This window comes from Lampris incognitus, chromosome 14 (genome assembly GCF_029633865.1).
Source record: "Lampris incognitus isolate fLamInc1 chromosome 14, fLamInc1.hap2, whole genome shotgun sequence".
Classification (NCBI taxonomy): Eukaryota; Metazoa; Chordata; class Actinopteri; order Lampriformes; family Lampridae; genus Lampris; species Lampris incognitus.
The window spans coordinates 23259974-23274998 of record NC_079224.1 but is presented as its reverse complement, the minus strand read 5'-3'; the positions used below and the strand labels follow the sequence as shown (position 1 = coordinate 23274998).

At 43.9% G+C, this 15025-nt stretch overlaps 1 protein-coding gene across 1 annotated transcript in view; it reads right to left on the bottom strand.

Annotated features, from left to right (window-relative positions):
* Positions 1–8449: 8449 nt before the first annotated feature.
* Positions 8450–15025, bottom strand: part of asip2b (agouti signaling protein, nonagouti homolog (mouse) 2b) — a 28488-nt gene continuing 21912 nt past the window's right edge. The window contains exons 3-4 of the mRNA XM_056293836.1: positions 9074–9144; positions 8450–8617 (exon numbers count right to left, since the gene is read on the bottom strand). Of these exons, the coding sequence (XP_056149811.1) occupies positions 8450–8617; positions 9074–9144 (239 nt within the window). The remainder of the gene's footprint in view (positions 8618–9073; positions 9145–15025) is intronic.

The following is a 15025-nucleotide window of genomic DNA, read 5'->3' as shown; positions in this document are numbered from 1 at the left end:
TCTATTGATGCACAGGATGTTGATTCTGGACTTGGTTACCCAGAGCTTGATAACAATAATGTAACCATATTCACATATACCCATTACCCTACCCATTACCATTACATATACCCACTAATGATATGGGATTACATGTATCATTGACTAAGTATATGTAAATGTCAATGTTGTTTAAAATATTAAAATAGTTCATTACCTCACTATGGTATTCCTTTTTATCATGTATTTTGATTGTGTATTTAAACAAATGTATAGAGACCAGTTTGTGACCTAACTGGCTTTGGTCTAGTTCTCATTTAAGGCTCACAATCACCTCACACAATGAAATAGTATGGGTATATTATACATTTTCTGAATCTTTACAGTCCTGTGAGTATTTCAGTTTTTGTGTTTTGTGTCCCTGATATTCCTAGATGCCACAGGGCTAAAAGAAAGTATATAGTTTAGGCGAAAATTGCAGAAAGATGTGTGTTATTGACGGGTTGAAGAGCTCAAGTGACCTCTATATTTGTGAGAAATATCCACAACAGGGCTTGAATGAAAGCTAAGAAGGTCCCCTTTAAAATGATACCAAAGACAGTATTATAGAACATTGAAAAATGTCCTGACCATGAGGCTAAACCAGGATATGCACCAGCGTCTAAAATGCAATTTAGTTTAGCGGGTGGTTAACTTCATGAGCTGATAACTGTGATACAGCTGCCACTCAGGAATGGTTATCATACCAAAATATCATCTACAGACATGGATCCTTTCTAAAATTATAAGTAAGTTTTGCCACCTTGAGTGTACCGAAATATCGTCTGGCCCATGGACTAAGTCAAAGTCTGGACCTTAATCCAATTGAAATGTTGTGGCGAGACCTGAAGAAGTCGGCACATACCAGATGTCCCTCCAACCTCTCTCAACTGGCAGAGTTCTGCAAGGAGGAGTGGGCAAAAATCCCCATAAGCAGATGTGAGAGACTGGTTAGTGGTTACAGAATACGTTTGGTTGAAGTAATGGCTGCAAAAGGAGGAGCCACAAGCTACTAATACAAGGGCTCACATACTTTTGCACATGTTAAATTTTCAGTTTTTGTGAAATAAACCACCTTTGTTGAATTAAATAATGAAAATATATCTTTTTTTGTGTGTGTGTCCATTATTTGGAAGGTGTGCTTTACAAATTGGGATTTGGATGTATGTGTAATAAGCTTATCTTAATGTTTTTTACAAAAACAGTGACCATGTCTGGAGGGTTCACAAACTTTCAAGCAGCACTGTATATATATATATATGTGTGTGTGTGTGTGTATGTATGTACAAACCCCAATTCCAATGAAGTTGGGACGTTGTGTAAAACGTAAATAAAAACAGAATACAATGATTTGCAAATCCTTTTCGACCTATATTCAATTGAATACACTACAAAGACAAGATATTTAATGTTCAAACTGTTTTTTTTTTTTTGTTGCAAATATTCACTCATTTTGAATTTGATGACTGCAACACGTTCCAAAGAAGCTGGGACAGGGGCATGTTTACCACTGTGTTACATCACCTTTCCTTTTAACAACACTCAATAAGCGTTTGGGAACTGAGGACACTAATTGTTGAAGCTTTGTAGGTGGAATTCTTTCCCATTCTTGCTTGATGTACGACTTCAGTTGCTCAACAGTCCGGGGTCTCCGTTGTCGTATTTTGCGCTTCATAATGCGCCACACATTTTCAATGGGAGACAGGTCTGGACTGCAGGCAGGCCAGTCTAGTACCCGCACTGTTACTATGAAGCCACGCTGGTGTAACACGTGCAGAATGTGGCTTGGCGTTGTCTTGCTGAAATAAGCAGGGACGTCCCTGAAAAAGACGTCTCTTGGATGGCAGCATATGTTGCTCCAAAACCTGTATGTACCTTTCAGCATTAATGGTGCCTTCACAGATGTGCAAGTTACCCATGATGCCATGGGCACTAACACACCCCCGTACCATCACAGATGCTGGCTTTTGGACTTTGCGCTGAAAACAATCTGGATGGTCCTCTTCCTCTTTAGCCCGGAGGACACGACGTCCATGATTTCCAAAAACAATTGGACTCGTCAGACCACAGCACACTGACTTTTCCACTTTGTGTCAGTTCATCTCAGATGAGCTCTGGCCCAGAGAAGCCGGCGGCGTTTCTGGGTGTTGTTGATATCTGGCTTTCGCTTTGCATGGGAGAGTTTTAACTTGCACTTATAGATGTAGCGAGGAACTGTGTTAACTGACGATGGTTTTCCCAAGTGTTCCTGAGCCCACGTGGTAATATCCTTTACAGAATGGTGTCGGTTTTTAATGCAGTGCCGCCTGAGGGGTCGAAGGTCACGGGCATTCAATGTTGATTTTCGGCCTTGCTGCTTATGTGTAGAGATTTCTCCGGATGCTCTGAATCTTTTGATGATATTATGGACTGTAGATGATGAAATCCCTAAATTCCTTGCAATTGTATGTTGAGAAACGTTGTTCTTAAACTGTTGGACTATTTGCTCACACAGTTGTTCACAAAGTAGTGAACCACGCCCCATCCTTGCTTGTCAACGACTTGAGCCTTTTGGGGGATGCTCCTTTTATACCCAATCATGAGACTCACCTGTTTCCAATTAACCTGTTCACCTGTGGAATGTTCCAAACAGGTGTTTTTTGAGCATTTCTCAACTTTCCCAGTCTTTTTTTACCCCTGTCCCAGGTTCTTTGGAACGTGTTGCAGGCATCAAATTCAAAATGAGTGAATATTTGCAAAAAACAATAAAGTTTATCAGTTTGAACATTAAATACCTTGTCTTTGTAGTGTATTCAATTGAATATAGGTCGAAAAGGATTTGCAAATCATTGTATTCTGTTTTTATTCACGTTTTACACAACGTCCCAATTTCATTGGTTTGTATATACTATATATATATACATATATATATATATATATATATATATATATATATATATATATATGTGTGTGTGTGTGTGTGTGTGTGTGTGTGTGTGTGGTGTGTGTGTGTGTGTGTGTAGAGAGAGAGAGAGAGCGTTTTTTTTTTCTTTCCGGAACCATTAATAGTGTTGATAAAAGTGCAGACGGGACAAATTAAAGGAAAAAACTGTTTGTTTGACCCTTACAGTGAGGGGGTTTGGGGGTTTTGTTATCCTGTGGGGGGCATTTTCCTGCCATGGTTTGGGTCTATTTGTCCCCTTAGAAGGAAGGATCACTGCTTTGCGTCCTCCTCATCATATTCTTCATATATCTTATAATTACACTAAAATTATGTTATTCTCTTTCAATGTTGTATCCTTTAAATTGTGTTTTATTGTGTAAACACAACATCCATTGCAAATCTGTCCATCTTGGGAGAGAGATCCCTCCTCTGTTGCTCTCCCTGAGTTTCTTCCTATTTTTTCTCCCTGTTAAAGGTTTTTTTTTTTTTAGGGAGTTGTTCCTTATCCAATGCGAGGGTCTAAGGACAGGATGTTGTGTTGCTGTAAAACCCACTGAGGCAAATTTGTAATTTGTGATATTGGGCTATACAAATAAAATTGACTTGACTTTTTACTGAAAATTAATACAAAGTTATTCTGAGTGATCACGTTTGTCCTATGATGAGACATTTCTATTCTGATTGGATTGGTCTCTTCCAGGATGACAATGCCCCCATCCACAGGGCAGGAGGGGGTCACTGAATGGTTTGATGAGGCGAAAATAATGTAAATCACATGCTATGGCCTTCACAGTCACCAGACCTCAACCCAACTGAACACCTAAGGGAGATTTTGGACCGATGAAGATGAAGAAGAGAGTGCAGGCAGGGTGGAGTGGGTAGAGAAGAGTGTCAGGAGTGATTTGTGACAGAAGGGTACCATCAAGAGTTAAAGGGAAGGTTTACAAGATGGTTGTGAGACCAGCTATGTTATATGGTTTTGGAGATGGTGGCACTGATGAAAAGACAGGAGGTGGAGCTGGAGGTGGCAGAGTTGAAGATGCTAAGATTTTCACTGGGAGTGATGAAGAAGGACAGGATTAGAAACGGTTATATTAGAGGGCCAGCTCAGGTTGGAAGGTTTGGAGACAAAGCAAGAGAGGCAAGATTGAGATGGCTTGGACATGGTGTGGAGGAGATATGCTGGGTATATTAGGAGAAAGATGCTGAATATGGAGCTGCCAGGGAAGAGGAAAGAAGAAAAGAGGAAGGCCAAAGAGGAAGTTTATGGACGTGGTGAGGGAGGACATTCATGTGGCTGGTGTGACAGAGGAAGATGCTGAAGAAATGGAAACGGATTATCCACTGTGACAACTCCTAATGGGAGCAGCCAAAAGTAGTAGTAGTAGCAGTAGTAGTAGTAGCAGTAGTAGTAGTAGTAGTAGTAGTAGTAGTAGTAGTAGTAGTAGTAGTAGTAGTAGTAGTAGTAGTGTTATTAGACAGCACTCTCCACCACCATCATAAAAACACCAAATGAGGGAATATCTTTTGGAAGAATGGTGTCCATCCCTCCAGTAGAGACCAGAGACTTGTAGAATCTATGACAAGGTGCAACGAAGCTGTTCTGGTGGCTCGTGGTGGCCCAACACCTTACTAAGTCACTTTATGTTGGTTTTTCCTTTAATTTGTCACCTGTCTGTATGTATGTATACCACTGTAAGTGAGTAATACCGATTATCTCATTACAATGGCGCCTGTCAAGGGGTGGGAAATATTAGGCAGCAAGTGAACAGTCAGTTCATGAAGTTGATGTGTTGGAAGGAAAAATGGGAAAGTGTAAGGATCTGAGCAACTTTGACAAGGGCCTAATTGTGATGGCTAGACGACTGGGTCAGAGCATCTCCAAAATTGCAGGTCTTGTGGGGTGTTCACGGTATGCAGTGGTCAGTACTTACCAAATGTGGTCCAAGGAAGGACAACCTGTGAAGTGGCAACAGGGACAGGGGTGCCCAAGGCTCATTGATGTGCGTGGGGAGCAAAGGCTAGCCCATCTGGTCAGATCGCACAGAAGAGCTGCTGTAGCTCAACTTGCTAAAAAAGTTGATGCTGGCTATGATAGACAGGTGTCAGAACACACAGTTCATCACAGCTTGCTGTGTATGGGGCTGTATAGCCACAGACCAGTCAGAGTGCCCATGATGACCCCTGTCCACTGCAGGAAGCACCTACAATGGGCACGTGAGCATCAAAACTGGACCATGGAGCAATGGAAGAAGGTGGCCTGGTGTGATGAATCACATTTTCTTTGACATCATGTGGACAGCTGGGGGCAGCACGGTGGTGCAGTAGTTAGCGCGGTCGCCTCACAACAAGAAGGTCCTGGGTTCGAGCCCTGGGGTAGTCCAACCTTGGTGGGTCATCCTGGGTTGTCCTCTGTGTGGAGTTTGCATGTTCTCCCTGTGTCTGTGTGGGTTTCCTCTGGGGGCTCCGGTTTCCTCCCACAGTCCAAAGACATGTAAGTCAGGTGAATTGGCTGTACTAAATTGTCCCTAGGAATGAATGTGTGCGTGTGTGTGTGTGGGCCAGTGACTGCTGGAATAGGCTCCAGCATCCCCGCGACCCTGAGAGCAGGATAAGCGGTTAAGATAATGGATGGATGGATGGATGGATGGATGGATGGATGGATGGATGGATGGATGGATGGATGGATGGATGGATGGCTGGGTGCGTGTGCATCATTTACCTGGGGAAGAGATGGCACCAGGATGCACCATGGGAAGAAGGCAAGCCGGAGGAACCGGTGTGGTGCTCTGGGCAATGTTCTGCTGGGAAACCTTGGGTCCTGGCATTCGCGTGGATGTTACTTTGACATGTGCCACCTACCTAAACATTGTTGCAGACCAGCTACACCTCTTCATGGCAACGGTTTCCCCTGATGGCAGTGGCCTATTCCAGCAGGATAATGCGCCCTGCCACACTGCAAAAATTCTTCAGGAATGGTTTGAGGAACATGGCAAAGAATTCAAGGTGTTGCCTTGGCCTCCAAATTCCCCAGATCTCAATCCGATCGAGCATCTGTGGAATGTGCTGGAAAAACAAGTCCAATCCACGGAAGCCCCACCTCGTAACTTACAGGACTTAAAGAATCTGCTGCTAACATTTTGGTGCCTAATAGCAGAGGACACCTTCAGAGGTCTTGTGGAGCCCATGCCTCGAAAAGGTCAGAACAGTTATGGTAGCATGAGGGGGACGTACACAATATTAGGCAGGTGGTTTTAATATTTTTGGCTGATCAGTGTGTGTGTGTGTGTGTGTGTGTGTGTGTGTGTGTGTGTGTGTGTGTGTGTGTGTGTGTGTATAAAAGCACTGTCTTCAACTTTCAATGAGCTTTCAATATCTTCAAAACGAGCTGAAACATCAGGACAAAATACAAAACATGGCGTGGTATAATAACTTGTTTGAATTCAAGGAATTATGATTGCTTTATTACCAAAATGCACAAAGTAAGTTTGACTTTGTACTTATCTTGATCCCTCGTACATACACAAAAACAGTACCCTATACGAGACTTAATGTGCATCATGCTTGTGTTTTTTGTCGTGTCATAAAGGAGTTCAAAGGCAGGTTTAAGCAAAGTTTAAGGCCCCTCATTGTAAGATCTATGGAGCCCATGCTTCACATGTCCTTAATTAACTCTGGCATCTTTCCCTAGTAAAACTACACTATACCAACAAACATCAGGTAGACCACATTTGGCCCTCAGACTTTGGCTTTCAAGAAAAGTTCACGCAAAAAAACAAAACAAAACTTCTTGATTCAACATCGAGGGAGAGCTTATCAATAAGAACAGGGATTAAAATATACAAACAAGCTGTAATGTGTTTTATAGCAAATTATAAATACAGACACCAATGTTTTCTTTTTTGTTTGTCTTTCTTTTTTCATATGTTAAGGGTACAATAAAGGGGACATCTGTGATACACATGGTTAAAATCTAAATGTTTGTTCCAATGTAAATGCAGTAAGTAAGTTGGCACCTCCTACTAGGTCAGCAACACTTGAGAACAAAATAGTCCCTGAAAGCAGCAGCAATACAATGACAATATATCCACAATGCCAGCTTAACTGCCAAAATGCACACCACCCACAGATTTGTGGATACATGAACTAGCCCGCCATGTGTACTTTTTCTTTTTTTTTTCTTTTTGCTCACTTTTTCTCCCAATTGTACTTGTCCAATTACCCCACACTTCCGAGCCATCCCGATCTCTGCTTCACCCCCTCTGCCAAACCGGGGAGCGCTGCAGTCTACCACATGCCTCCTCCAATGCATATGGAGTCACCAGCCGCTTCTTTTCACCTGACAGTGAGGAGTTTCACCAGGGGGACGAAGCACGTGGGAGGATCACGCTATTCCCCCCAGTTCCCCCTCCCCCCATCCAGGACACATACCCACATCCGGCTTCCCACCCGCAGACACTGCCAATTGCGTCTTTAGGGACACATGACCAAGCCGGAGGTAATACGGGGATTCGATCTGACGATCCCATGTTGGTAGGCAATGGAATAAACCGCTATGCAAACCGGACGTCCCCCCCCCCCCATGTGTACTTTCATACACCAACAGGAGTTGAAATGCTTGATGTTTTCATCATATGGCTAAAGGATGTTATATTATGGTTGAGCGTCTTTTACTCAGTGAGAGTACAAACAAACAAACCACAGTGCATATGTTAGGAGCAAATATTGGCAACAACATGAATGTCCTAACCGTTTAAAAGGTGAAAAATCCTTGCCTGACCCATTCTCTCTCATGGCTAACGTCGATCTTCGCTGGAATCCAAAATAATAGTAGCCGTAATCTCTTCACCTGGAAAATTGAGTCCATGGACTGAGCAATGTGGAAAACGTGGTGAGGATTAATTGGAATCCAGAGGCAGAGAAGTCCAGAGTTGGTCCAGTTTCTGGAACCATGGGGCTATAACTGTGCACAATTCAGCTCTGTGTGTGTGTGTGTGTGTGTGTGTGTGTGTGTGTGTGTGTGTGTGTGTGTGTGTGTGTGTGTGTGTGTGTGTGTGTGTGTGTGTGTGTGTATCAGTAAATGCTGAGAAAGGAAGCTGTTAACTAAACCAGGAAACTAGAAATGGATGCACCTATTTCCTGGATGAGGACAGCTTTCAGAAGTAAATTTGTTCATAGACTGTCTTGTTCCTGAAGAGCTGCACTATAAAGACGACAAGCTTGAGGAGAAATGTTGCTTTCGACTAGTGGTGTGGATTTTGTCTTTTGCCTTATGCATTTTGGGAGCAAAATCTATCTGAATGGGTAGGATCCAGTATGCTCTCTCCAGCGTCCATCCGGGTATAGTCTAAAGCAGTTGTTTGGGATTCTTTATAACACTGTATTAATCTTCTCTGCACTGTAACCTGTGTTGTAGATCCGTTGTATTAGAAGAGGGAAACCCTAGAGTGCTGTGTGTGTGCACCCATGCATGTGAAAATATGTGCATGTGTGCGTGCACATGCATGTCTACATCTTCCTCGAGCAGTGCGAGCCCATCCTCCAGCAGCGGCATATGGTGTTGAAGAGGCGACAGTGGCAGGAGGCACAGGGATCACAGCATGGCTCTTTAGGGGAACAGTTCTCCAACAGACCACTACAGCTGCGCACCGGGCCTCTCGTCTCTTGCTTGGATTTCTAAAACAACACGTGTGCAGAAAGCGGGGAACCAGAGACAGACAGACAGGGGGAGACAAAGAGAACAAGTCATACATTATCCATACGCTCATGGCCAGGTCCAGTGATAGACCACGGATGGAAAAACGGTACATGGTTTCTGTCTGCCTTAGACAAATATTATATGCACTGGTTCTATAGGTATGGCATTACAATTGCAACAGCATAGTAGTAACACTGTCAGGTTTCAAGGTTTGATTTCCACTAAGAATTAGTGCTTTCATTACCAATGTAAAGGCTCTCAGTAAAAGCATCCACCAACGGCTTTTCTCTCAACTAAATCTTTGGCTTTGGCACTGCAGAACCCCCCCCCCCCCCAGCACAGCTTGATGCTTTATTGGAAGTAATTTTTGTAAGTTATTTGCCATAGACTAACTATACATATATGTATATATATAAATATATATATAAACTTACAGGACCATGACTTGCATGATGTTCAGGAGCCCTCTGCCTGGCAAACAGTTGTCGTTGGCTCCAAACTAAATCTGGATATAATGGAAAGTAAGAGTAGTTTTCAGTTAGATCTGTAGATTTTTATCATAAATGCATAAATGTACAAGACTAAGTCAGCATCGAGACATAAAAACTTGCCATCTCACTTTCACTGCTCTCAGTGCCAACAAAGATAATTTTCACCACCATATAGCATTACAAAATTGGCCTGTGACCTGTGTTTTGTATGGGCACCTAGAGCTAACTTGGATAAACTGACAGTGAAATAATATAGATTTAGAGCCTATAGGTATCGGATAGAAACAGCGAAGACCAAACAATTAAGATGGATTAGTAGTAGTAACTAGTGTGTGAAAACAAAAAGAGAGATTCTCTTATGACAAACAGACCCATGCTCTTTTATCCTCATTTCTAGGTTTTGCCTGGGTCAGGAACACATACCAGGGGTCTCTCTAACCAAGCTGGGCCTAACCCTGAGTTTTCAAGGGTCATTTTCATGGTAGCTCATCCTTGAAGATGTAATGTAATTTATTTTGGCTCACCAAAAGCATAATATGACTTGGGGTTAAGCCCATGTTAGCACATTTCTATACAGGGGTTGGTGTATGGTACGATGCGGACTGAAAGAAAAACTTGACTTCTACAAGTGCAAGATCTGCCCTGGTCATCAGTAAGTCTGTTAGTGTGAAGTGGAAATGTCTCTGAGCAGCAACAGCTCAGCCGTGAAACAGTAGGCCACACAAGACCACAGAATAGGACTGCCAACTGTTTTTCATGGTTTGGGCTAGGCCCCCAAGTTCCAGTGAAGGGACATGTTAAGGCTACAGCATACAATAACAGTCAAGAGAATCGTGTACTTCCATCTTTTTAGCATCAGTTTGGGGTTAAGCCCTTTCCTATTTCGGCATGACAATGCCACATGGTTTCCAGAGTTCGGTATGGAAGAACTTGACTGGCCTGCACAGAGCCCTGACCTTGACCCCATCCAACACCTCTGGGATGAGTTGTAACGGTGACTGTGAGCCAGGCCTTCTCCCCAACATCAATGCTCTTGTGGATGAATAGGAGCGAATCCCTGTAACCATGTTCCTCCCCAGACGAGTGGAGGCTGTTATAGCAGCAAAGGGGGACCAACTCCACATGAATGTCCATGGTTTTGGAAAGCGATGTTCAACAAGCACATAGGAGATGTTTGAGTGTCCACATACTTTTGGCCATGTAGCGAATTTCCAAGTTGGATGCGCGTCTCTCCAATATGAGGTGAATGCAGTTTTACTGAAAAGCTGAAGTATTTTTTTCCCGGATCCCCCCCCCTTTTCTCCCCGATTGTATCCGGCCAATTACCCCGCGATTCCGAGCCGTCCCGGTCACTGCTTCACCCCCTCTGCCAATCCGGGTAGGCGCTGCCGACTACCACATGCCTCCTCCGATACATGTGGAGTCGCCAGCCGCTTCTTTTCACTCGACAGTGAGGAGTTTCGCCAAGGGGGTGTAGCGCGTGGAGAAATCACGCTACCACCCCTCCCCCCCCGAACAGGCGCTCCGACCGACCAGAGGAAGCGCTAGTGCAGCGACCAGGACACATACCCACATCCGGCTTCCCACTAGCAGACACGGCCATTTGTGTCTGTAGGGACGCCCGACCAAGCCGGAGGTAACACGGGGATTCCAACCGGCGATCTCCGTATTGGTAGGCAGCGGAGTAGACCGCTACGCTACCCGGACACTTTAAAGCTGAAGTAATTAAAATAAGTTAGTTTGCTATGCGTATATCAGGCTCACAATGACGAAGGACCCCAAAAAGCAGACTGACACGGGTAGTAAAAGTTCCAAAAAGGTTTAATCGGGCAAAAGGGTCGGTACACAGGGTTCAATCAGATCAGGCAGAGGTATCAAAAACGGCAGGCAAAAGGTAGAGTCACAAAAAATCGGGCAATGGTCAACACTTGTAAAGATTTAAACAGGACTAGTTTTATTATTGTAGCGAATTCGGAGAACAACGCAACCTCAGGAACTGCCGCGGCCGGGAAGCGAACCCGTATCGCCCGCACCGCAGGAGACATCGCTAACCGCTCGACTAAAGGGCTAGACTCGCGAGCTCGCGGCCAGCGTGTCTACTTATCCATGCACGTTACATTATTATCCTTTTATGGGGTCCCCGGACCCTTTTAGGACGTTACACAGGAAGTAAATGAGTTGTGTGCGTCAGTCTATTGGTGTGTGCATCGCAATTCGGCTATGTATTGGTCCCATTCAGTTAAGTAAAGCTGTCTTATTATAAGGTACGCGTGTCGTTCAAGTTACTACATTTTCGGTGACGAGGATAAAACGGGAGATAGAAGGCTGAAGTTTCGGCAAGTAAATGTGACACATACAAATGTATGGTCACATTTTTTGTTTAAAAGCCATGTGTTTTTGTTTGGGTGCACCGGATTCAATGTATAACTTTATGAAATTATTCTTCCTACGTCCGCCACAAGGAGGAGCTCTGAGTAAACGGGAGCGCTAGTTCGTAAAGTTGGGCCAGCTAGGCTTCCGTTCTTCAGACAGCGAACCGCCTGATTGATGCAGACGCTAACGTCTTCTCTTGACTTTTATCTGTCTAAAACAGGTTATTAGTGTATATTACTCTCATCCAGTACACTAAATGTAGATTTAACATGTTTAACTGTATTAATGTCGAATTTGATGTCGTATTGAGTTGGAAAAAAATATGTGTTTACTGATGTAGCAAACATACCGACGTTTCCCTCCGTCCACTATGGATGTAAGCTAGCCTGAAAGACAGTAGGCCAGCGAGAAAATGGCGTTCGCGCCGTCTGTATATCCTTTTGTTATTTTGATGGCTCATTGACACCTTTTATTTTGACAAAACAGTGGAAAATAAGTTATGTTACCTGGAAAACAATGTATAAATGTTAAGAAAACGAAGTTGTTTAGATTTTTATTAGTTTACGTGTCATCAGATTCAATTCAGTAACCTTTATTTACACTTGATTGATTCACAATAGCCACGTTCAGAAGGGTGATTTGTGGTGGTACAATGTTTGAATTGAGAATGTGAATTTAAAGTATTTGCCTGTGGTTATGTACCTGCAATTCTTCTATTACTGTGTTTTGATCTTGTTTTAAAACAGTAGGCTGGTTCCACTATAATTATAAACGTTTGTTTATATTTATTTGTTGATAATTTCAAAGACTACACAAATAGTGACTGAAGGTGGTTTATTTAATGCAACAAATTTACATCAACACTTGATGGATTGGTTACACTTACATTAGTGATTCGTTTTCATAGATTACAAAGGATTTCTAATTCAGATGTCAGACTGGAGAATTCATAATTTGTATGTGAATATGGAATTCATGAGATGTTATGAGACTTGTATTTTTGTTAGATTTTGATTAAAAAAAGGGGAAAAGAAACCAAATGATCAGATGGTAAACAAAAATGTTTAATAAAGACAGAGAACAGCCTGTTTGATGCAAACACTAACGTCTCCCGTCTCTCTACTTTTATCTGTTTAAAACAGAGGTTATATTCGGTCTCCACGGGTACCAGCCCGTACCTGTAACATAAAACTACATCTGATCGTTGTTTGCTAGCTAGTTGAGCTAACGTTACGTTCGTGAGTTCGTGTGAGAACACCAACAGAGGAAACGGCACCATGGCCACGTTTGGGACTATCAGTGAGTTTGTGGAGGAAAACGGAGACTGGACGAATATGTGGAAAGGTTGGGGCACTTGTTCTCTGCTAACGGAATTACCGATGAGGATAAACAGCGCTCAATCCTACTGTGTGTGTGTGTGTGTGTGTGTGTGTGTGTGTGTGTGTGTGTGTGTGTGGTGCGAAGACGTATAAATTGATGAGGAATTTGGCGACACCACAGAAACCGGGCCACCTTTAATTTGATGAGCTAGTCAAGCTCGTTCAGGATCACCACAATCCCAGGCCATCAGTGATCGTCCAGAGGTTTAAATTCAACACTCCTGGTCCGGAAGCCAGGTCAGTCCGTAGCCCCGTTTGTGGCAGAGTTACGTCAGTTCTCAGAGCATTTTAAGTACGGGCTGATGTTAGAGGACATGCTCCGTGACAGATTTGTAATTGGCATTAATGATGACAGGATTCAGCGTTGTTTACTGAGGGAGACCACTTTAACTTTCAAGAGAGCATAGGAATTGGCTCAATGAATGGAAATGGCTGATAACGCAAAGACCTTTAGAGAGCGTGTGCGCAGGCAGGAGAAGTGCACCAGGTTAGGAGGGAGGCAGATAGGTCTCGAGCAGTGGAGTGTTTCAGATGTGGAGGAGCACATTATGCAAACAACTGGAAGTTCAAGGAGGCAGTGTGTTGCAACTGCAATCTAAAAGGACATTTAGGTAAAAGGTGCAGGGGTGCGCCGGAATCATTTCAGAAGCGGCGGGGGTAGCAATGATAGTGTAACATGCATGGATAAGTAGACACCTTAGCCCTTGGCTAACAGGTCGGGCCCTTTAGTCGACTGGTTAACATTGTCGCCCGTGGTGCAAGAGATACGGGTTCGCGTCCCGGCTGTGGTGGTTCCCGCGGCTGCCCCTCGAATTCACTGCAATATATAGTATGCGTGTGCAGGGGTGTACGGTCTAGTGCTATAAAAGCGCACTGGAGCGCAGCTCCGTATGCCTGTATTTGCGGTTTTAAGACAATAAAGCACATTATTGAAGACACATGTCCGCCCCATCTTTTTACTTTGTTGCAGTTAGACGCAATCTCAATGTTGCGTTCCGTGTTGAGCGCTTAAGTGATGCAGTGTATTCAGTTTTGAAATCCCACTCTTTCTGCTGCCTGCCCACAGGGTAGTGGTATAATTCAAACATAAACCAGCTAGTGCATGGGGGATTAGATACAACCATTTCTTGTTCAATTAGCCTAAACTGCAAGTTTACAAGACAGTAACACTGTAGGAGCAAGCAAGCAATAGCAACGGTAATGTTGCCATGTGTTCAGTAGAATTAACCACTCTATTTTTATACCATTCTGCATTGAAGTATCTTTCCCTTTGGCCACACAACACCACCCCCCACATTCCCGCACCCCTGCTAAGGGTAAAATAAAGACTGGGCAGGGTAATGCTACCATTAGGAAGCTAGTCAGCTGCACACTATGTGGAGGACTGAGCAGGAGGAGGAATGCTCGTACACTGTGCTCAATGTGAATGAGCCACAGGCAGTCAAAACAGTGCAGGCATTCCAAGAACAAAACAGAGATTGAGCAGGGCAACGCTGCCTTTAGAAAGCCACAGTTAGCGGCACACTACCTGGATACAGAGCAGGAGGAGGAATGCTCTGTTAACATGTTCAGTGCGAGTGAGCCACGTGCTAAGCCTATCTACATCACAGTGGTGGTCAATGGAAAGGAGATGAGGATGGAGGTTGACATAGGGGCCTCTGCCCCAATCATCAGTGAGGAGACCTACGGAGAGACTTGGGGTGATACCAAGGCGCCCACCATCACCCCAGCGAGTATTAATCTACAGACGTACACAGGACAGACAACACCATTGGTCGGAGCACTAGAGGTGGACATTCAGTGCAACAGCCAGGACGCAAGAGCACGGCTTCTGGTAGTAAAAGGTAGGGGGCCCAGTCTACTGGGGTGGGACTGGCTCTAGAAAATTAAACTGAACTGGGGTGAAATTAAACACACATGGGTGACTGACGATGTCATTCAAAAGTATGCTGAGGTTTTCAAAGATGAGCTGGGGGCACTGCGGGGAACTACAGTTAAACTGCACGTAGAGCCTCAGGCTACCCCTCACTTTTTCAAGCCCAGAGGAGTAGCCTATGCTATGAAAGGCAAAGTGGAAGAGGAGCTGGACAGATTACAGAGGCTGGGAGTCATGCATCCTGTCCAGTTCTCAGCCTGGGCAGTC